Source organism: Bubalus kerabau, chromosome 12, assembly GCF_029407905.1.
Source record: "Bubalus kerabau isolate K-KA32 ecotype Philippines breed swamp buffalo chromosome 12, PCC_UOA_SB_1v2, whole genome shotgun sequence".
NCBI classification, from domain to species: Eukaryota; Metazoa; Chordata; class Mammalia; order Artiodactyla; family Bovidae; genus Bubalus; species Bubalus kerabau.
Window position 1 is genome coordinate 36,383,135 of NC_073635.1, and position 22,356 is coordinate 36,405,490.

The window sequence follows — 22,356 nt, forward strand, 5'->3', positions numbered from 1 at the left end:
TCTGGTCAGGAAGTAAACCATCTTCACAAAGTCCACTGAAGATTTTCTAAATCTAACAGACTGGCTGCAGCGGAGACCGGTCCAGGAACAGCTGGGAATGCCAGGCTCTGGCCTTGCTGTCAACCCGTTCATGACCCTGGGGCAGGCAGGGGCCCCTCCTGGGAGCAGCTGCAGGTACAAAGGCCCAGACCTATCCCAGCAGGGAAGGTCCTCAGGGTCAGCTGAGGCGTCAAGTGATGGCATGAAGGCCAAGCCCTTCCTCTCCCCTCCCTGCCCCTGTAGGACCCCCACCTCCAGCCTGGGATCTCTGTTCTCCCACACTGGCTCTCTGCTCTCAAGACTCCTGCTTCCCTTCATGCCTCCCACCCATCAGAGTCATCAGGCTGTGAGCTTCTCCTCTCCTGTCTCCATCTGACTGGCACTCTGGCCTCCTCGATCCCCACCCTGCACTCTGTGCCCCACTTGCTCCCTGGACACACAGCTGCTGTCTTCATACCAGAGCCGGGCCTTCAACAACAGTCACTCTCACAGTTCTGGAGGCTGGAGGGCAAGGATCGAGGGGCCATCAGTCCTGGTGTCCGACAAGGGCCATGTCCAGACCTGCAGGTGCCCACTTGCTGTGTCCTCAGAGGGCAGGGCTCTGGTCTCCTCCGCTTCTAATAAAGGCACAAATCCCCTCACAGCCTTGGCTAAACCTAAGTCCCCAACTCCAAATACCATCACATGGGGTATGAGGGCTGCAAATATGAACCCAGGGGAGATGGTCCTCCTGTTCACAGCATCTATTATCAAAGTTTAAACCTCCAAGAGACAACCAGCCAAGTCCATCTCTCATCCTGACGTCCCAGCTGGGATCAGTTCCAAGGTCCTCATTCCAGGACAGCCCTCGCCCTCCTGTCCACAAAGCCAGTCCAGCACCCCCCAACCTCACCCTGGTGTCATGCTCCCCCAGCTCCTCCAGAGCCTCGCCTTGGCACCAGCACAAAAATACACGGCTCCAATATGTGCTTGTGAAAAGCAGAACTCACCAAGTAATACAGGAAAGAGAGGTTGGTCGCAGCTGCACTCTTCACTCTACTGTCCTTTTTTTCAAACATTTTTAAGGTCTCCACAGCCTAGAAATGAAAAATCTTCAAGTTGTTACCCTGGTAACATGACAGCACTTAGACTGAAGTAGGGAACAAGATTAGCGTACCCGGACAGAGGACCTGGAAAGGCCAGGGGTGGCTAGTGTGTTAAGGAGAACAGGTGACAGGTCAGGAGGTCAGTGATTATCAGAACTTGTGAAAAAGGACAAACTAGAAACAGTTAAAATTTCACAAAGGTCCTATCACTTCACGGCAAACAGATGGAGAAACAATGGAATCAGTGACAGACTTTATTTTCTTCGGCTCCAAAATTACTGCAGTGACTGCAGCCATGAAATTAAAAGCTCCTTGGAAGAAAAGCTATGACATACCTAGACAGTGTATTAAAATGCAGACACTACTTTGCCAACAAAAGTCCATATAGTCAAAGCTATGGTTTTTCCTGTAGTCATGTATGGATGTGAGAGTTGGACCATAAAGAAGGCTGAGCACCAAAGAACTGATGCTTTCAAACTTCGGTGTTGGAGAAGACTCTTGAGAGTCCCTTGGACTGCAAGGAGATCAAACCAGTCAATCCTAAAGGAAATCAACCCTGAATATTCACTGGAAGGACTGATGCTGAAGCTGAAGCTCCAATACTTTGGCCACCTGATGCAAAGAGCTGACTCATTGGAAAAGATGCTGATGCTGGGAAAGATTGAAGGCAGGAGGAGAAGGGGGAGACAAAGGATGAGATGGTTGGATGGCATCACTGACTCAGTGGACCTGAGTTTCAGCAAGCTTCAAGAGATGGTGAAGGACAGGGAAGCCTGGCGTGCTGCAGTCCATCAGGACACAACTGAGTGACTAAACAACAACAAGAAATAGTGAAGTTACGAACACAACTGGTGGGTCCACAGCCAATTAGATTTGGCTGAGGGAGCAATGACAGTGGTTCTGTGAGCCTGTGATGTAGTCAGTGTTTACCTGAAGAAGACCATCTTCTCTCAGAGAACAATTAGAAAAGTCAGATAACTCACTAAAAATACTTTTGAGGGCACTGGAGAGCTACTGAGGCAACAGAATTTGAAGCCAAGATTCAACAAACACTGAGCCTAAATAAGCACAGTGAAAGAAAAGGCTGAGAAACATTCTTAAAACATGAGGGCCCTGTGGATGGAGGTGAAGAGAGGGACAGACATGATTGCAGCCCCAGGAAAGGAGACACAGCTGAGCAGCCTCAAAAGTGGGACAGGAGCGATTCTGGAGCATTACAAAGTAACCTGCTGCAGATCCAAATGTGACTACACTCTGCGGCAAGAAGACTTTAAAGCATGTTCTTAACCCTCTACAAGTCTGAGATGTCCCGATCAAGCAGGACACATGGGATGTCAGACTCAGAAGAAATAACAAAAGTATTTAGAACCTCCAACATCCACTTAAAAACATGGACAGAATAAAAACATATTTCATATTTTAAGATTCTAAACTATAATATTCTGAAAAGACTAAATAATTAAATTCTAATAAAAGGAACATTCTCAGGTATTTTCGGCTCTGAAGTAGGCAGTTTTCAAAATGTTCTTTACATGTTTTATGAATGTCTCCAACATTTGTTTTTAAAAGTAAAATAATATAAATGTATTTATAAATGAAATCGATAAAAGTTAACTTAATAAAATTTAGTTGTAAATGGAAAAACAAATAACAAAAATAAAGTGTTAGTTTGGGGTTTCCCCCACCCCCCCAAGAAGAATTGTTGTGGTTATTCAGATGCTAAGTCATGTCCAACTCTTTGCGGCCCCATGAACTGCAGCACACCAGGCTTCCCTGTCCTTCACTATCTCCTGCAGTTTGCTCAAATTCATATCCATTCAGTTGGAGATGTCATCCAACCATCTCATCCTCTATTTCCCCTTTCTCCTCCTGCCCTCATTAGGAAAACAGGTAAATCTCTGTTTTGGTTTCTTTTCCTGGCTGATGCTGTCTGAAGCTACAGGCTTCAGCTTTCCTGAATGTGTCCATCTACCACCACTGGCCTTCACCCTGTCCATGTGCAGCTCTAATGGAGTGCTTTCTCTGCTATAAAGATGACCATAGGGACCTCCCTAGCGGTCCACTGATTAGGACTCTGTGCTTCTACTGTTGGAGGCATGGCTCCATTCCTGGTCAGGAACTAAAATCCCTGCAAGTTGCCTAGCATGGCCAAAAAAAGAAAGAAACAGGAGTAACAGGTCAAAATTAAAAACACAGCATTGTTAAAGGAAATTATGTTTAGAAATAAAAATATTACTCTACTTCAGAATAATGACAGGTGATAGTATTCTAGAAAAGAGTTTCATAATAATATCACTTTGATCAGTTAACATGAAATTCCATCTAAACACTTATTTTTGGCTGGTTTTATTCATGAAATGAGAGCAAGTGCACAAGCCAAGCAGACCCAGCAGGGACGGTGACAACCGGGGGGTGGGTGGGCAGCAAAGCTCCATCTCACCTGCTCCATCCAGGGTCCCCTCCCCATGGCTGACTGTATTCAGACCTACCCAAACACTAGGCTGTCAGAGCAAGCAGGGCCTGGGAGGGGAGAGGGGCGGTCCCTGTGCATCTAAACACTTTTTTTAAAACTTACCTGATTAAAGTCCTTTTGTCTCAGGTACGTAATTGCTTTGTTTATTTCCAGATCATTTGCCAGCTCTACATACTGAGAGGCTTTCACAACTTCAACACACCTATAAAATAAAGCATAAAAAAAGGTTATTTTAGGGGACTTCCCAGGTGGTACAGTGGTTAAGACTATGCACTCCCAATGCAGGGGGCATGAGTTAGACACCTGGTCAGGGAACTAGACCCTACACGCTACAACTAAGAGTTCACATGCCGCAGTTCAAGACCCCTTGTACCCAACGAAGACCTGGTGCAGCCAAATAAATAGATACGTAATTTTTTTAAATGTTATAACTTTTAGAGTGTCCTTTGCTAATTTACCATATAATATGATTTGCTTCATAAGCAGAAATCACTATTTGCAATTATTTATTCATTTTTCTAATAACAAAGTTTTAAATCAATAAAAGAAAACACCATGTCCATCCAATCACAGTGAATTTCTCTCTTACCAGTCATAACCTACAGCAAAGGATGTTTCAATTACAGGAGCAATGAGTTTTGCAGCTGTCATGATATACTTTTCTGCCATGGCTTTTCTACATCAAAAAAACAAAAACAGATTTATTTAGACGGTATAAAAAGTTTCAATTTACTCCTTAAAATATAAACTTATGCTACTGGAGAAGAGCAGAGAAACAGCTCTAGAAAGAATGAAGCAGCTGGGCAAAAGCGGAAACATTGATCAGCTATGGATGTGTCTGGTAGTGAAAGTAAAGTCTGATGCTGTAAAGAACAAAACTGCATAGGAAGCTGGAATGTTACACCTATGAATCAAGGTAAATTGGATATGGTCAAGCAGGAGAGGGGAGAATGAACACTGAGATCTTAGGAATCAGTGAACTAAAATGGATGGGAATGGGTGAATTTAATCAGTGACCATTATATCTACTACTGTGGGCAAGAATCCTTTAGAAGAAATGGAGTAGCCCTCATAGTCAACAAGAGAGTCCAAAATGCAGTACTTGGGGGCAATCTCAAAAACAACAGAATCATCTCAGCTCGTTTCCAAGGCAAACCATTCAATATCACAGTAATCCAAGTCTATGCCCCAACCAGTAATGCTGAAGAAGCCTAAGTTGAATGGTTCTATGAAGACCTACAAGACCTTCTAAAGCGAACACCAAAAAAAAGATATCCTTTTCATCATAGGGGACTGGAACGCAAAAGTAGGAAGTCAAGAGACACCTAGAGCAACAGGCAACGTTGGCCTTGGAGTACAAAATGAAGCAGGGCAAAGGCTAACAGAGTTTTGCCAAGAGAATGCACTGGTCATAGCAAACACCCTCTTCCAACAACACAAGAGACAAGTCTAGACATGGACATCACCAGATGGTCAAATTCTTTGCAGCCAAAGATGGAGAAGCTATATACAGTCAGCAAAAAAAGACCAGAAGCCGACTGTGGCTCAGATCATCAGCTCCTTACTGCAAAATTCAGGCTTAAATTGAAGAAAGTAGGGAAAACCTCTAGTTTATGACCTAAATCAAATCATTTATGATTATACAGTGGAGACGACAAACAGATTCAAGGGATTCGATTTGGTAGGAAGACTGCCTGAAGAACTATGGATGGAGGTTCATAACATTGTACAGGATGGGGTGACCAAAACTATCCCCAAGAAAAAGAAATGCAAAAAGGCAAAGTGGTTGTCTGAGGGGGCCTTACAAATAGCTGACAAAAGAAGAGAAATGAAAGGCAAAGAAGAAAGGGAAAGATATACCCATGTGAATGCAGCACTCCATAGACTAGCAAGGAGAAATAAGAAAGCCTTCTTAAGTGAAGAATCAAAGAAATAGATGAAAACAATAGAATGGGAAGGACCACAGATCTCTTCAAGAAAACTGGAGATACTAGGGGACTATTTCATGCAAAAATGGACACAATAAAGGACAGAAATGGCAAGGACCTAACAGAAGCAGAAGAGATTAAGAAGAGGTGACGAGAATACACAGAAGAACTACACAAAAAAGGTTTTAATGACCGGGATAACCACAATGGTGTGGTCACTTGCCTAGAGCCAAACATCCTGGAGTGTGAAATCAAGTGGGTCTTGGAAACATTACTGTGAAGAAAGGTAGCAGAGGTGATAGAATTCCAGATGAGCAATTTTAAATCCTAAAAGATGGTGCTGTTAAAGTGTTCACTCAACGTGCCAGAACATTTGGAAAACTCAGCAGGGGCCACTGGACTGGAAAAGGTCAGTTTTCATTCCAAATCCAAAGACAGGCAATGCCAAAGAATGTTCAAATTACTGCACAATTGCAGTCAACTCACATGACAGTAGGACTATGCTCAAAATCCTTCAAGCTAAGCTTCAGCAGTACATGAACTGAGAACTTCCAAATGTACAAGCTGGGTTTACAAAAGGCAGATGAACCAGAGATCAAATCACCAACATCTGGTGGATCACAGAAAAAGCAAGAGAATTCCAAAAAAACATCTACTTCTGCTTCAATGACTATGCTAAAGCCGTTGACTGTATGGATCACAACAAACCATGGAAAATTCTTAGACACAGGAATACTAGACCACCTTACCTGCCTCCAGAGAATCCTGTATGCAGGTCAAGAAGCAACAGAACTGGACATGGAACAGTAGACTGGTTCCAAATCAGGAAAGGAGTACATCAAGGCTGTATATTGTCACCATGCTTATTTAACTTATATGCAGACTAACATCATGAGAAATGCTGAGCTAGACGAAGCACAGGCTGGAATCAAGATTGCCAGGAGAAATATCAATAACCTCAGATATGCAGATAACACCACCCTTCTGACAGAAAATGAAGAACTAAAGAGCCTCTTGATGAAAGTGAAAGTGGAGAGTGAGAAAGCTGGCTTAAAACTCAACATTCAGAAAACTAAGATCATGGCATCTGGTCCCATCATTTCATGGCAAACAGATGGGGAAACAATGGAAATAGTGCTAGACTTTATTTTTTTGGTCTCCAAAATCACTGCAGATGATGACTGCAGCCATGAAATTAAAAGACACTTGTTCCTTGGAAGAAAAGCTATTACCAACCTAGACAGCATATTAAAAAGCAGAGACATTACTTTCCAGCAAATGTCTGTCTAGTCAAGGCTATGGTTTTTCCAGTAGTCATGTATGGATGTGAGAGTTGGACTATAAAGAAAGCTGAGCACTGAAGAATTGATGCTTTTGAGCTGTGGTGTTGGAGAAGACTCTTGAGAGTCCCTTGGACAGCAAGGAGATCCAACCAGTCCAACCTAAAGGAAATAAGTCCTGAATATTCATTGGAAGGGCTTCCCTGGTGGCTCAGAGGTTAAAGTGTCTGCCTCCAATGTGGAAGACCCGGGTTCGATCCCTGTCGGGAAGATCCCCTGGAGAAGGAAATGGTAACCCACTCCAGTATTCTTGCCTGGAGAATCCCATGGACGGAGAAGCCTGGTAGGCTACAGTCCACAGGGTCACAAAGAGTCGGACACGACTGAGCGACTTCACTACTATTCATTGGAAGGACTGATGCTGAAGCTGAAACTCCAATACTTTTGGCCAACTGATGGGAAGAACTGACTCACTGGAAAAGACCCTGATGCTGAAAAAGATTGAAGGTGGAAGGAGAAGGGGCTGACAGAGGATGAGATGGTTGGATTGCATCACCAACTCAATGAACATGAGTTTGAGTAAGCTCCAGGAATTGGTGATGGACAGGGAGGCCTGGCGTGCTGCAGTCCATGGGGTCGCAAAGAGTCGGACACAACTGAGCTGAACTGAACTGCTCCTTGGAAGAAAAGCTATAACAAGCGTAGACAGTGTATTAAAAAGCAGAGATATCACTTTGCCGACAAAGGTCCATCTAGTCAAAGCTATGGTTTTTACAGCAATTGTGTATGGATGCGAGAGTAGGACCATAAAGAAGGCTGAGCACCAAGAATTGATGCTTTTGAACTATGGTGTTGGAGAAGACTCTTGAGAGTCCCTTGGACTGCAAGGAGATCAAACCAGTCAATCCTAAAGGAAATCAACCCTGAATATTCATGGAAGGACTGATGCTAAAGCTCCAATACTTTGGCCAGCTGATGCTACCAGCTGACTGGGAAAGACCCTGATGCCAGGAAAGATTGAGAGGAGGAAAAGGGGGTGACAGAGAATGAGATGGTTGCATGGCATCACTGACTTAATGGACGCGAGTTTGAGCAAGCTCCAGGAGACGGTGAAGGACAGGGAAGCCTGGTGCTGCAGTTTATGGGGTCGCAAAGAGTTGGACATGACCTAGCGACTGAACAACAACAATAACATCAAGCATAAACACTGTCTACGGGCAGCTATGCTAGCGATCTATTTACAAATCAGGTTGAAAACCACAACTGGGAAACGGGATTAGAAGGCCATGACGACCTGTGGGATCAGCAGTTCTTGGTCTGTGATGCCTCTGATTAAAGAAGAAAAGCAGGGAGTGGAATGGGGAGGGAGGGACGCAGGGGACAGACACAGGACTCTGCAGCTGAAGCTCTGGGACCTGTACCATCTGGAGAAGTAAAGGAGTGAAAACCACCACTGAAGAAGCTGTGGTATATATTAGAACTGAACTGCTACATGTCTCTACAGAGCTGCCTAATCTTCACCTTTCATACAAATGGAGTCAGATTCATGTTTACTGTAGCATGTGTCAGTATTTCATTCATTTTATGGCTAAATAATATTTCACTGTATGGATGGACCAGATATTTTTTATCCATTCATGTTGTGAACATTTGGGTTGCTTCCCTTCTTGGATGGCTGCTATGAACATTTGTTAAGTGATTGTGCAGATGTATGCTCTAATTTTAAGCATGTTCATAACTGCCCATTGAAGCATTTTTATCATGGTTGCTTTAAAATTTATCAAATAATTTTAACATCTCTGTCATTTCAGTGTTGGCATCTATGGACTGTCTTTTTTTCACTGAGATCTTCCTGGTTCTTGGTTTGGTGAGTGATTACTTATCAAAACTTGGACATTTTGAGAAGTTCCATAGCAACCTAGTGGTTAGGGTTCTGGGTTTTCACTGCCATGGTCTGGGTTCAATTCCTGGGTCAGGGAACTGAGACCTCCTGCAAGCTGCAGCACAGCCAAAAAAAAAAAAAAAGAAAGAATTTTGACATTTTGGGGGGGGGGGGGGTGTGTGTGTGTGTATATATAATGATGGAATATTACTCAGCCATAAAAAAGAATGGAATAACATCATGTGCAGCAACACGGATGGACCTAGAGATGATCATACTAAGTCAAATAAGCTGTTTATATGTGGAATCTAAAAAAATGATACAAATGAACTTATTTACAAAACAGACTCACAGGCATAGAAAACAAAGGGGAATGGGGAGTGTATATATATTAATATATAGAGAGTAAATCAACGTTTCAATAAAAAGTTAAAAATAAAATAATGTTCATTCAAGATCTTCAATACTACTTTCACCTTGATTTTAAGGATTTGGAAGTGATGTATTTTAAAGAGGCAAATGCTTTTGTATTTTATTTGGGGGAAAAAAAACTGATAGGTAGAAAATAAAAAGACTGAATTTTATTGAAATCTTCTGTTTTAGCTGTATTTCTTGACATCACTCCAGCAGGCAGAGAAGAGATATCACCTCATCACTTGCAGATAAAGGGAGACGCCCACATTCCCCACAGCCTGCTCTGACCCTCATCTTGTCCTTTGACTAAAGAAAGCAGGCTTTTTAAAAAATGCAGCCCCTGGCTTTCTGACTCCCTATTTCTTCAGCTCCCAGTCTAGGAAGCATGAGGGGATCACTGCCAGGCTGCTCCTCAAGTCACCAGGGCCCTTGCTCATCTGCCCTCTTGTCTCTACATTTCTTCTCATTTTGTTTTATATACAATTCCCAGGGTTTTTATTTGTACTTAGTGGGACTTACATGGAAAAGTACATCTACTCCATCTTCCCAGAAAGATAAGCTTAATTTTTACTGTTAAACTAACTTCTAAGGATTGAGGGCTCTCCATACACAGAGCTCCCCCGGTGACTCTAGTGGTAAAAAAAAAAACCCGCCTGCCAATGCAGGAGACCTAAGGGACATGGGTTAGATCCCTGGGTCAGGAAGATCCCCTGGAGGAGGGCATGGCAACCCACTTCAGTATTCTTGCCTGGAGAATCCCCACGGACAGAGGAACTTTGAGGGCTACAGTCAAGAGGGTCACATAGAGTCGGACACTACTAAAGCGACTTAGCATGCATGTGTACATACAATGGAATATTATTCAGCCTTAAAAATGAAGGAAATCCTGTCACATGCTAAACACAGATGAAAAGCCAGTCACAAATGAACAAATACTGTGATTCCACTCAGATGAGGTCCCCAGAGCAGTGGATTTCATATAACAGACAGCAGAGTGGTGGCTGCCAGGGACTGGTGGGTAGGCAGGAGTTGGAGGGGGCGGTGCAGTGGGTACTGAGCTGCAGTGTGGAAGATGAAGACTTCTGAACACTAGTCACAAATCAATGTGAATGTTCTAATACTTAACACTATCTTTGAAAAGAAGAATTATCTACCATGGTTGAGATAAATTTTACGTTATATGTATTTTACCATGATTTAAAAAAAATGAGTCCTCCCTCATACAATATAATTCCTAAGATGCCCAATGAATACTCAATATTAGAATGTTCAAGCCATACTTGACAGAGACTAGGTACCATACTGGAGAAAGGAAGAAAACATATAAAGAGAAAGAATTTTGTCTTTGGGAGCTGCAATTTAATTGGGCAGGATAAAAATACACAGAGATATGTTTAAACAAAGGTAATATGAACAAAGTCCTAATAGTGCACCAGATGCAGAGGGAAAGCAAACTACAGAGAAGCAGAGAAACTGAGTAAAAATAACTGGGATTAACATGAGGACTAAGATTATTCTGAAGGAGAAAACAGAATTCAGTAAAGATAGAAATGGTTAAACAGCACTATTCTAGAAATATATGGAACACAACAAGTTTTGAAAGGAATAATCAGAATGCACATTCAAGTCTCTTAGAGAAGTTAAGACCACATTTAATCATTAAGTGCCCAAAATATTACCTTTCACGTTCCATTTGTCTCAGATGATCATTTTTTATAGCTTCAATCACTAAATTAGTATGTGGGTCATCCTGGGGGAAAAGTGAAGGAATCAGAAGTAAACACTGAGCACTGAGTGGCTAATCAGCCTCAGCACTAGGCCACTGTACACAGTGGAGAGTGAGTCTTTCTGAACTGTTTTCCTCATGTGAAGCAGAACTTTCTCTCTTTCTTCTGATGACTTGTCATACTCTTCACTGAACTAATGCAGATTCTAGCAGCTGACACAAGGTCAGGCTGGAAAGCATAGGACCAAGAATATGGAAGCCATGGTTGTCAGTACAAATGGGTGAAATCCTAAGTCACATGTAATTGCTTTAATGACATCAGTGACTTAGTATGACCCTACATTGACCTCTACTTCCTATTGAAGACACGGATGATTTCTTTCACAACATACATTATTTTTTCTCAATATGAAAGTTATATATGATATTTAACATCTACCCAGCACTTACTATGTTCCAGGATTAAGCATTTCACATGCACTCCCTCATTCGATCCTCACAACCCTATACAGCAGGCTGTTATAATTAGTGCTATTTTAAATACAAAGGACAAGGAGAATAAATACTGAGCAGTGAGGCCAACCACCACACTGCCATTCCCTTGTAATCCATCAAGAAAATCTACCAGGTTCCTTATATGAAATCAACATTACTATACCATCATGATCTATCAACATGGACAATTTCACATGATTTGACTTCACATAAGATAACATTAAGGAATGATCATTTTTCACAAGATTCTCCCTTTTGTTTTTTGAGTAAAATTGTGCAGTCTGTTTAAACCATAATCTCCAGCCCTAATCTAAATAACATGAAAATGATAAAACACATTAATACAGGACTGGCAGAAAACTGAAGAGTCATCCATCCCAACTTCATCACTTCTGGAGACAGGGAAGCACAGCTAATTAGGAGCTGGCTATGTAAGAGTCTTCTTCATACTCACGCTTGGCGAAATGTATTTATCATCTTCATCAATTTCTAGTGGAACAGCAATCAGTTTTTGGAATGACTTCTTCATTTTTTCTCGATCTCCAATGGCAAAGTAACTAAGAATCAGATTGAAGCCTGCCTTCAGATTCGGAGCCATACTCATGATGTGCTCAAAAGAAGAGATGGCATCCGAATACTGCCCAGTTTTAATAAATGTGACTCCAATGTTCTGCATAATTTTAATCCTGAAAAAAAACATGGACTCCCTTTAAAAGTTTGAACTCCCCAGCTGGCAATCAAGTTATTCCACAAATAATTTCCTCCTTTTCTTTGCCATGTTACTTCTTGTTTTGTTAAAGATTTACTGAAGTTTATTTTACACATTATAAAATTCACTTGCTTTAAGTATGTGATTCAATAACTATTGCTGTACTAACACAGTTGTGAAACCACAGTCACACTCTAAGTCATTTCCATTTCCCTAGAAAGAACACCTGTGCCCACCTGCAATCACTCCTCAGTCTAGCCTCCAGCCCCAGGCAAATGCTAATTTCCTTTCTGTCTCTCTGGACTAGACTTGCCTTTCTAGACATTGCATGTGAATGGAGTTATACAGCATGTGATACCCTGTGCCTTCATTCGGTTAGCATAATTTTTGAGGCTCCTCCGTATCTCAGCATGTAAGAGGATGTCATTCCTTTTTAATTGCTGAATAGTATTCTACAGCGCAGCTATACCACCTTCCATCCATTGACTATGTGATAGATACTTGGACTGCTTCTACTTTTTGGATATTATGAATAATTCTGCTACAAACACTCATGTACAATCCTTTGTGACGATACATGTTTTCGTTTCTCCTGGTTATATACCTAACAGTGGAATTGGTCATATAGTAAATTTGCATTTAAATTTTTTTAAAAAACAACATTATTTTCCAAAGTGTCTGTGCTATTTTATATCCCCAGTGCATAAGGACTCTCATTTCTCTGCATCTTCCTCAGCACTGATCACTGTCTATATTTGATGACAGCTATTCAAGATGGGCTCGATAAAGGACAGAAATGGTATGGACCTAACAGAAGCAGAAGATATTAAGAAGACATGGCAAGAACACACAGAAGAACTGTACAAAAAAGATCTTCACGACCCATATAATCACGATGGTGTGATCACTCATCTAGAGCCAGACATCCTGGAATGTGAAGTCAAGTGGGCCTTAGGAAGCATCACTACAAACAAAGCTAGTGGAGGTGATGGAATTCCAGTTGAGCTCTTTCAAATCCTGAAAGATGATGCTGTGAAAGTGCTGCACTCAATATGCCAGCAAATCCGGAAAACTCAGCAGTGGCCACAGGACTGGAAAAGGTCAGTTTTCATTCCAATCCCAAAGAAAGGCAATGCCAAAGAATGCTCAAACTACCGCACAATTGCACTCATCTCACATGCTAGTAAAGTAATGCTCAAAATTCTCCAAGCCAGGCTTCAGCAATACGTAAACCGTGAACTTCCTGATGTTCAAGCTGGTTTTAGAAAAGAGAGAGGAACCAGAGATCAAATTGCTAACATCTGCTGGATCGTGGAAAAAGCAAGAGAGTTCCAGAAAAACATCTAGTTCTGCTTTACTGACTATGCCAAAGCCTTTGACTGTGTGGATCACAATAAACTGTGGAAAATTCTGAAAGAGATGGGAATACCAGACCACCTGACCTGCCTCTTGAGAAACCTGAATGCAGGTCAGGAAGCAACAGTTAGAAGTGGACATGGAACAACAGACTGGTTCCAAATAGGAAAAGGAGTACATCAAGGCTGTATATTGTCACCCTGCTTATTTAACTTATATGCAGAATACATCATGAGAAACGCTGGACTGGAAGAAGCACAAGCTGGAATCAAGAGTGCTGGGAGAAAGATCAATAACCTCAGATATGCAGATGACACCACCCTTATGGCACAAAGTGAAGAGGAACTAAAAAGCCTCTTGATGAAAGTGAAAGTGGAGAGTGAAAAAGTTGGCTTAAAGCTCAACATTCAGAAAACGAAGATCATGGCATCCGGTCCCATCTCTTCATGGGAAATAGATGGGAAAACAGTGGAAAGAGTGTCAGACTTTATTTTTTTGGGCTCCAAAATCACTGCAGATGGTGACTGCAGCCATGAAATTAAAAGATGCTTACTCCTTGGAAGGAAAGTTATGACTAACCTAGATAGCATATTCAAAAGCAGAGACATTACTTTGCCAACAAAGGTTCGTCTAGTCAAGGCTATGGTTTTTCCTGTGGTCATGTATGGATGTGAGAGTTGGACTGTGAAGAAGGCTGAGCGCCAAAGAATTGATGCTTCTGAACTGTGGTGTTGGAGAAGACTCTTGAGAGTCCCTTGGACTGCAAGGAGATCCAACCAGTCCATTCTGAAGGAGATCAGCCCTGGGATTTCTTTGGAGGGAATGATGCTGAAGCTGAAACTCCAGTACTTTGGCCACCTCATGGGAAGAGTTGACTCATTGGAAAAGACTCTGATGCTGGGAGGGATTGGGGGCAGGAGGAAAAGGGGATGACAGAGGATGAGATGGCTGGATGACATCACTGACTCGATGGAGGTGAGTCTGGGTGAACTCCGGGAGTTGGTGATGGACAGGGAGGCCTGGCGTGCTGCGATTCATGGGGTTGCAAAGAGTTGGACACGACTGAGCGACTGAACTGAACTGAACTGATTCTACCTTATTTCCAACCACTCCTTAATATAATCCCATTTCAACTAAATCCCTTTATTCATAATTCTCTGACCATCAGACTATGGTGTTTCCCAGCCTTTTCTCAGTGTCCTTTCGTCTGGAATGCCATCTCTGTCTTCACTTCAGTAACCAACTCAAGTGTACCTCCTTCACTAAGCCTTTCCTGACCTTTCCTGAGAATTCCTGTTCTCAGTAATTATTCCTGCAACTCTTTAAGAAATATCAATAACCTCAGATATGCAGATGACACCACCCTTATGGCAGAAAGTGAAGAGGAACTAAAAAGCCTCTTGATGAAAGCAAGAGAGAGTGAAAAAGTTGGCTTAAAGCTCAACATTCAGAAAACGAAGATCATGGCACCCAGTCCCATCACTTCATGGCAAATAGATGGGGAAACAGTGGAAACAGTGGCTGACTTTATTTTTTTGGGCTCCAAAATCACTGCAGATAGTCATTGCAGCCATGAAGTTAAAAGATGCTTACTCCTTGGAAGGAAAGTTATGACCAACCTAGACAGCATATTAAAAAGCAGAGACATTACTTTGTCAACAAAGGTCCATCTAGTCAAGGCTATGGTTTTTCCAGCGGTCATGTATGGATGTGAGAGTTGGACTATAAAGAAAGCTGAGTGCAGAAGAATTGATGCTTTTGACCTGTGGTGTTGGAGAGTCCCTTGGACTGCAAAGAGATCCAACCAGTCCATCCTAAAGGAGATCAGTCCTGGGTGTTCATTGGAAAGACTGATGTTGAAGCTGAAACTCCAATATTTTGGCCACCTGATGCGAAGAGCTGACTCATTGGAAAAGACCCTGATGCTGGGAAAGATTGAGGGCAGGAGAAGGGGATGACAGAGGATGAGATGGTTGGATGGCATCACCAACTCAATGGACATGGGTTTGGGTGGACTTCGGGAGTTGGTGATAGACAGGGAGGCCTGGTGTGCTGTGTTTCATGGGTCGCAAAGAGTCGGACAGGACTGAGCAACTGAACTGAACTGAATTACCATACTACCTCTTGACTGTGGATTGTTAAGTACTTACCATATACTATATAATACTATCTTTTTCTAAAATGTTTAAATTCTTGGTCTCACCTCGGTTAAAAGTACCTCAAGGGCACTATGTTCTATAAGTTAGATAACTGCTGATGATAGTGAGATATATTGCATAATTCAAAAACAAATGTTTGCAAAAAGTGGCATTTACAAATAAATTAACTTTCTCAAGGGAACTGCACTGTGCCCAGGAGAAATTAGGAACAGTAAATATCCTAGAAACTTATGTTCCCCTAGTTATTACCAGACTAAGATAACTTACTGTTTCTGCTCTTAAAATATAATAGGAAATACCCCAGCACATCCTCTGCCCACCTCTTCTAAGAGTCAACAGTAACCCTTCCTTCACTATGTCCTTCTTGAGCTCCGGTAAGAATGTAAGGAATTAAGTATCCAGTCTCGCACTCTGGAGTCTGCTATGTTCTAAACAACTGCTGTCTGATTTGGTGTGGGCAGTAAGTTGTATTACAGTGCTAATGGCTTGGAGGGTTGTTTCCTATATAGGCCTATTAGCTTAGTTTTAGTCCAACTGATCACATATCATGCCTTTAACCTTTAGCTTCCATCATACAAATGCATGCAAGGGTCAGACCAAAATATTACAGCTATAAGAAAAATCTAACACCTCCCATGTACACATACCACAAAGCACTCAGTCCACTGGCAACATGTCAGAAGAGTGACTTTGTTTCGGAAGAATGACAAATTTTACAAACTTACCTCATTTCTTTATGGACACTTGGAATTTGATCTAAGGCCATTCGGTAGAATTTAATGGCTTTGGAATAATTTCTTTGCTTTAAATAAATATTTCCCATATTCACTTTCAACCGTCCTAATTTAAAAAAATATTAATGAATATATAATATCCGATTTCTTTCACTTTTTCTATGAGACCAAAAAGTATACAGTATAAATGCTAAATATAAACAACAATCTCTTGTGGATAAATTCTACAAGGGAAAGCATGTTCCATGGGGTTGCTATGGCTAATTCTACTTGTGATACAGAACACAGTCTTCATTTACTATTAGGCAATATGTCTCATACCAACTATATTTTTTCATTTGTATTTGTGTGAATTTTCATATCCTTTAAGCAGGACACTATCATGAATTTAACTTGCTTAGAGCACAGATCATTTCATAACTGAGGAAACTGTAAATTAACACTACAAAAGAACTATACTTATCAGAAAAACTAACTACACACACCTACCTGCATTGCTAAACATCTTATTTTTCACTATAACTTGATACGTGTTTAGTGCTTCAGCATACATCTCATTAGCTGAATACTGACTGGCCAAGTTGAAAAGAACCTAAGGAAAAAATATTGCAAAGAAACATATAATGATCATCTTAGGTTCCTTTTGCCTATCTTTCTAGAAATTAAAATACTATAACAATGTTAGTTGCCTCTATCAAGACTCCCAAACCATTAAGAAATGAATTCACAGAAAGTATCTTGCATTCCAACATGAACCAGAACATTAGGACAGGTGGAGCTATCCTCTAAATTCCACCTAATTTTCCATGTATTCTTTCTAGTCAAAGGATTTGCTATCCTTTAATCTCAGGAAGACCCACAAAGAGTATATGTGTATTGTTAGTATTGCTGGTAACAAAAAGAGTAAGGAAGATAGTGGATCAAATTCTCTTTGAAAACATAAACATTATGTGGAAATATCTTAAACCTTAATTTGTAGAGTACTGCTGCTCTATATGCAAATTTATAATTTAAATAATTGAGCTATAGTAAAGTATGTTCCTAGAGGAAAAAGATGATCATTGTAAATTATTCCCAAATCTAAAGATTCCATGGAATCTAAAAATATTAACTATAAATAGTAAACATCTAAATTCTTCTTCCTCCAAGTTTCAATGTCCTTTTTTCCAGTTGTTTAGCATATGAAGACTTCTCCTACTGAAAATACAACCTTTTAAACATCAGTATATATATATGAAAGAAGTGTCTTTTCAGAATTGAATAAATTTTGCTAGAAACTAGCTGTTTTTTTTTTTTCCCTACTATCCTCACAGAACACTGTCTTATTAATCTAGTTTGAAGCTCTCTAAGATCACAGACCAAAAAGTCCACATTCAAATCTTATTATCTAACTATGTTGTTGATGGATGTTCACCAGACTTATTGTAGTGATCATTTCATAATATATACAAATATCAAGTTGAATACCTGAAATTAACAGAGCATTGAATCACAATTATACCTCAAAACAAAACAAAAGGAATCTTGTCAAAGTAAGCACACTGAATAGAGCCCAAATATTAGTAATCTTCAAGAGTCCTTAGCTGGAAGGTTTACTAGTATTTACTACAGTATTAAAAATGACTAAATTAAAGAAGATCACTATACAGACCAAAGATGAGAGTGGTCCCATTAACTAAAGAGCATTATTAACCTAATTCTGGGCACCTTAAGTCCAGTAAAGCTTAAGGAACAAGAGAAAACAACAAAGAAAAAAGACTTGTGGAATCTATAAATTCTCACCAAGATAACCATATTCAACAGGCACTTTGTACTTACTGAGTAAGTTAAATCCAAGTTGATGTTCTCTGGCCTTGTAACTTGTTCTCGTTGCCTCACCAGGACTCTCTCCTTTCTGCCTGCATCTTTTGCCTTTTCCAAGGCCTGAAACCAAGTGTACATGGTGTCAACTCCTTCACAAACTCACATAGCTCTTGGTGCATCACAGGCGCCTGTAGCTGCATTACCCTTACTTCCTGGGTGCTTTGAGCACTCCTACCATAAACTCCCCTCCTGTCTAACCGTGAGCTCTCATCCCTCATGGCAAGTCCATGTGTATTCTCTGGGAAAGAAGGGGAAGCACAGGGTGGGGGCTAATACCTGGAGCATACCTGCCCACACTGAGTTTATCATCACCTCTCCTCTTACCACCTTTAGGTCTCACCATGCCTACCTACATGTCTGACCTACCAGCGTTAGGGCTTCCCTGGTGGCCCAGCCAATAAAGAATCTGCCTACAATGCAAGAGACCTGAGTTCAATCACTGGTTCGGGAGGATCCCCTGGAGGAGGAAATGGCAACCCATTTCAGTATTCTTGCCTGGAGAATTCCATGGATAGAGGAGCCTGGCAGGCTACAGTCCATGGGGTCACAAAGAATCCAACATGACTGAGCGACTAAAACTTTCACTGCATGCCCCTCTAACTTCTTTTTTTCCTTTCAGCTCCTGAATCTTTGGTGTTTTAATTCAATCTCATGAGACAGGAATTTAGGTGAGTTTGTTTGGTTTTTGGGATGCTCAAAGTACAGATAAGCCACAGATAACTGCTACCTAATAGGACAACAGATCCTCAGTTTCACTAAGATCTTACTCAGAACATTAAGAACCTTTAATTGATTTCCATGGAGAGACTGACCAGTCCCATTAATGCCTTAATCTGATAATTAAGTCACAGAAACTGTATCTATGTGGTGTGATGATCAAAGTAATGTGAACAAAGCACCTAAGAGAAAAAAAATTAATTGAAAAAAAAAAAAAAGCCACAGAGTTGGATTCCCAAAAAGCAAACCATGAGTTTGCAGTTTTACTTAGGACAAAATATTTTAGGGCAGTGAGGCTTAAATAAGAAAAAAAGCCCTTAGTACTTTTTTTATGGATCACAGTAGCTCTGCCTTCAGCAGGCTGTGCATCAATCCAGTAATCCACCAGGCTGAAAAATTTCGTCAACTGATATATCAGAATTTTCTCCCCTCCTTAAATGACCAATGAGAAAAATTACAAAATCAACCAACTGTTTTGACATCAGAGTTTATGAAGCAGAGTTAAAACTGTAGGCTCTCAAAATAATTATTTCAGTGAAAACTCCAAGGCCAGTCCACAGCAAAATGAAAATATTTATCTAGATGTGTGCATGTATGGGTGCATACACAAAAGTAGACACATACTCACACGCTTCTTGATCTTGAATCTCAACCAGTTTATGGACTTACCAATTTTAAGTCTCCACAACTGTTAGCAATACAGCTTTCTTCTACCAACTCATTTACTTTCTTCTCTAATTGTCTGATCTTTTCTTCTGGACTGTTAAAGAAAAAACCAAGTATATTCTGAATCATTCAACCACTAATAATATATATGAAATTTAACTTACTTTTAACATAGTCCATCATGTGCTCATTAACTTTAAAAGTAGGTCACAGATAAGACAAATACATAAATGGCAATGAACAATAAATGTACCACTCTTTTTAATAACTACAGTATATATTCATAATAATAGTAAATATAGCTAATGTTTTTTCAGCATAAGTGTAATTTAATTTTGAGCTAAATGCTTTACCCTAATTATGTCACTTAATCTTCATAAAAATATTTGATACAAGTACTGTCGTTATTTCATTTAACTGACAGGGAAACTGAGGTTTACAAAGTTAAGTACTGGCAGTCCAGTGGTTAGGACTCTGCACGCTTCCATTGCAGGAGGCTCAGGTTCAATCTCTGTTTGGGGGGACTGAGATCCCACAAGTGGTGTGGGGAGGCCCAAAAAAAGAAAGAAAGAAAGCTAAGTATTATGCCTGAGATCATACAGCTGGTAAGTTACAGAGCCAAGGTTTGAACACAAATAAGGTAACTCTAGGGCCCATGTTATTATATTGTTAACACCATTCCTGAAAGGAAGTGGATCCTATGGCAAATGAAAACTTTATCAATAGTGGAATAACTGAAGCCCCCATAAAAGAGAGAAAAAGTATTATGATTTACTACCAAATAGATACCAGAGTTGGGTTTTTTGTGGCCAAGGAGCATGGCTTGTGGGATAGCCAAGGACGGAATCCAGACCACGTTAATAAAAGCCCAGAGTCCTAATCACTGGACCACAACAGAGAACTCCCCACAGAGACTTCTAACAAGGTAAAGAAGTTTAAAAAATCTTGACTCCATCAGTAGTACACGAAGTATCCCCAAACCAATCACATTTTAAACCAGCCTGTTGTTTCATTACCACTTTCTTCCAACAAAGTACCACAACACTCTGTATGTACATCACTGCCTAAACAAACTTCTACTACAAATACGTCAGAATAAACATCAATTCTCCTAATTCTCTTCAAACAGACTTTTAAAAAGAATACAGGAACAAATTAGGTCTATAAAATCATATTCTTCAATAAAGCCTGGGATTAAGGCAACAAATTTTATTTATAGAGATCTGCAAAATTCTGAGTAAATGAATACAATAGATGGTGGCTTTGTAAAAGTTAGCAAGTTCAGAATTTAAGTACAGAATTCTATTTTCAAGTTGTCTGAAACACTCTAATAAATGTCTTTAAACAGTACTTACAGAGTGTTACTTTGAAGCCTAAAATGTCAATATAAAAATTTAAAGCTAAAAATCTGTAAAAGAACTGCATGAAGACAGTGGCAGTAACTGCCCCATCCCCACCAGACACCAGGAGAATGAACCCTGTGTGCAGACCCTGCGGGACACCCCCCACAGGCACTTGCCCGCCACCCTGTGTTCGGAAGCCAGGCTACAGAAGCGTCTCCCTCCCCAGCCAATCATCTGGTTCCATCAGACACGAGTGCTGAGATTCTGGCCAGAGAAACAAAGACAGTCGGCCCGGGCAGATGTCTCCCAGAAAGTCCTTTGCTTCTCAAAGGGGACCTGAGACTGGGCATCTTCTGAGTCTAGGTGTTAACGACTACATGAAGGTTCCAGACTCCCATGACCCTCTTGGAGTCATGAGGACAGGAAGTCCTTGAGAAAAGCCAAGAGTGAGCACACTGTGAGCGTTGGCCGCTGTTATTTGTAAAATGTATAGATTCACAGTGCTCAGGTATCAGTACATGCTACACAGCTGAATTTACGCCGTAGCTTTTAGCTACTCTCTACTATCATGAAACTAATACTATAAAAAATTAAATTTCTCAATATCAATATAACAAACATATATTTTCTTAATTTTTTTTTCTTTGAAGTATGCTTTTAAAATAAGAATATCTATTACACACACAACCACATTTGGCCTTCAAGAGAATCAATACTGGCACCCATAAAAATGAGACATGCCTTCAATGTGCTCCAGTAAAACTGCACAGATACATGGGGCTGCCTTTCTTAGACTGAGTCTCTTCCTAGATGCTAGGACAATGCTTTGATTACTATTCTGCTGACACAAACTTTCAAAATACGTAAGGATTATGTATTTGAGAAGTAAAAACTTCTCAAAGAAGTTGTGCAAAGAAGACATGCAACCACCATAGCAAAGGAGCACAGGACTTGCATACCTGTCTTCACTCCTGGCCTCCAGGGGTGGTGCCGGGCCCCACGACTGTCCAAGGGGGTCAAACGCAGAGCCTGGGACACAGCAGTCAAGAGGTCACATTCAATGTGCATCCACACAATCAGAGGAAATGTGAAACCCTGCACATGCTGTCTAATTCACCTATTTATTAAATGGAATGGACCTTTTTTATGCTTACATGAGTATTCTTTATATTGAGTAACTGGTAAGATTTTTAACGTACATAAAACCATGTAAATAAAACTGCATTACCATATAAAAACAAAAATAAATACTTAGTACTTATTTCTCCCCACAGTAATCTATCTCTGTTATGAATTCTTAACTGTCAATCATGGGATTAATAACCTGGTATTGGCTTTTTAATTTTCATTATTGGTATCATAAACATTAATTCTGTCACAGAAGTTTTATTTTAAAATTATTATTTAACTTATCATCTATTTAAATACTATTTTCACCTTTGATTCTTTAGCTCTAACTCACAGACAAATTTTTAGCATGCAGCGTG

At 40.6% G+C, this 22,356-nt stretch overlaps 1 protein-coding gene across 3 annotated transcripts in view; it reads right to left on the reverse strand.

Annotated features, from left to right (window-relative positions):
- Positions 1 to 22,356, reverse strand: part of IFT88 (intraflagellar transport 88) — a 60,791-nt gene that overhangs the window by 21,037 nt on the left and 17,398 nt on the right. For all 3 annotated transcript variants that reach the window (XM_055542580.1, XM_055542579.1, XM_055542578.1), the window contains 10 exons: positions 21,829 to 21,898; positions 19,530 to 19,620; positions 18,099 to 18,203; positions 16,770 to 16,872; positions 16,272 to 16,386; positions 11,777 to 12,008; positions 10,781 to 10,851; positions 4,187 to 4,273; positions 3,700 to 3,799; positions 1,029 to 1,115 (listed from right to left, as the gene is read on the reverse strand). In XM_055542580.1, coding sequence (XP_055398555.1) covers positions 1,029 to 1,115; positions 3,700 to 3,799; positions 4,187 to 4,273; positions 10,781 to 10,851; positions 11,777 to 12,008; positions 16,272 to 16,386; positions 16,770 to 16,872; positions 18,099 to 18,203; positions 19,530 to 19,620; positions 21,829 to 21,898 — 1,061 coding nt within the window. The remainder of the gene's footprint in view (positions 1 to 1,028; positions 1,116 to 3,699; positions 3,800 to 4,186; positions 4,274 to 10,780; positions 10,852 to 11,776; positions 12,009 to 16,271; positions 16,387 to 16,769; positions 16,873 to 18,098; positions 18,204 to 19,529; positions 19,621 to 21,828; positions 21,899 to 22,356) is intronic.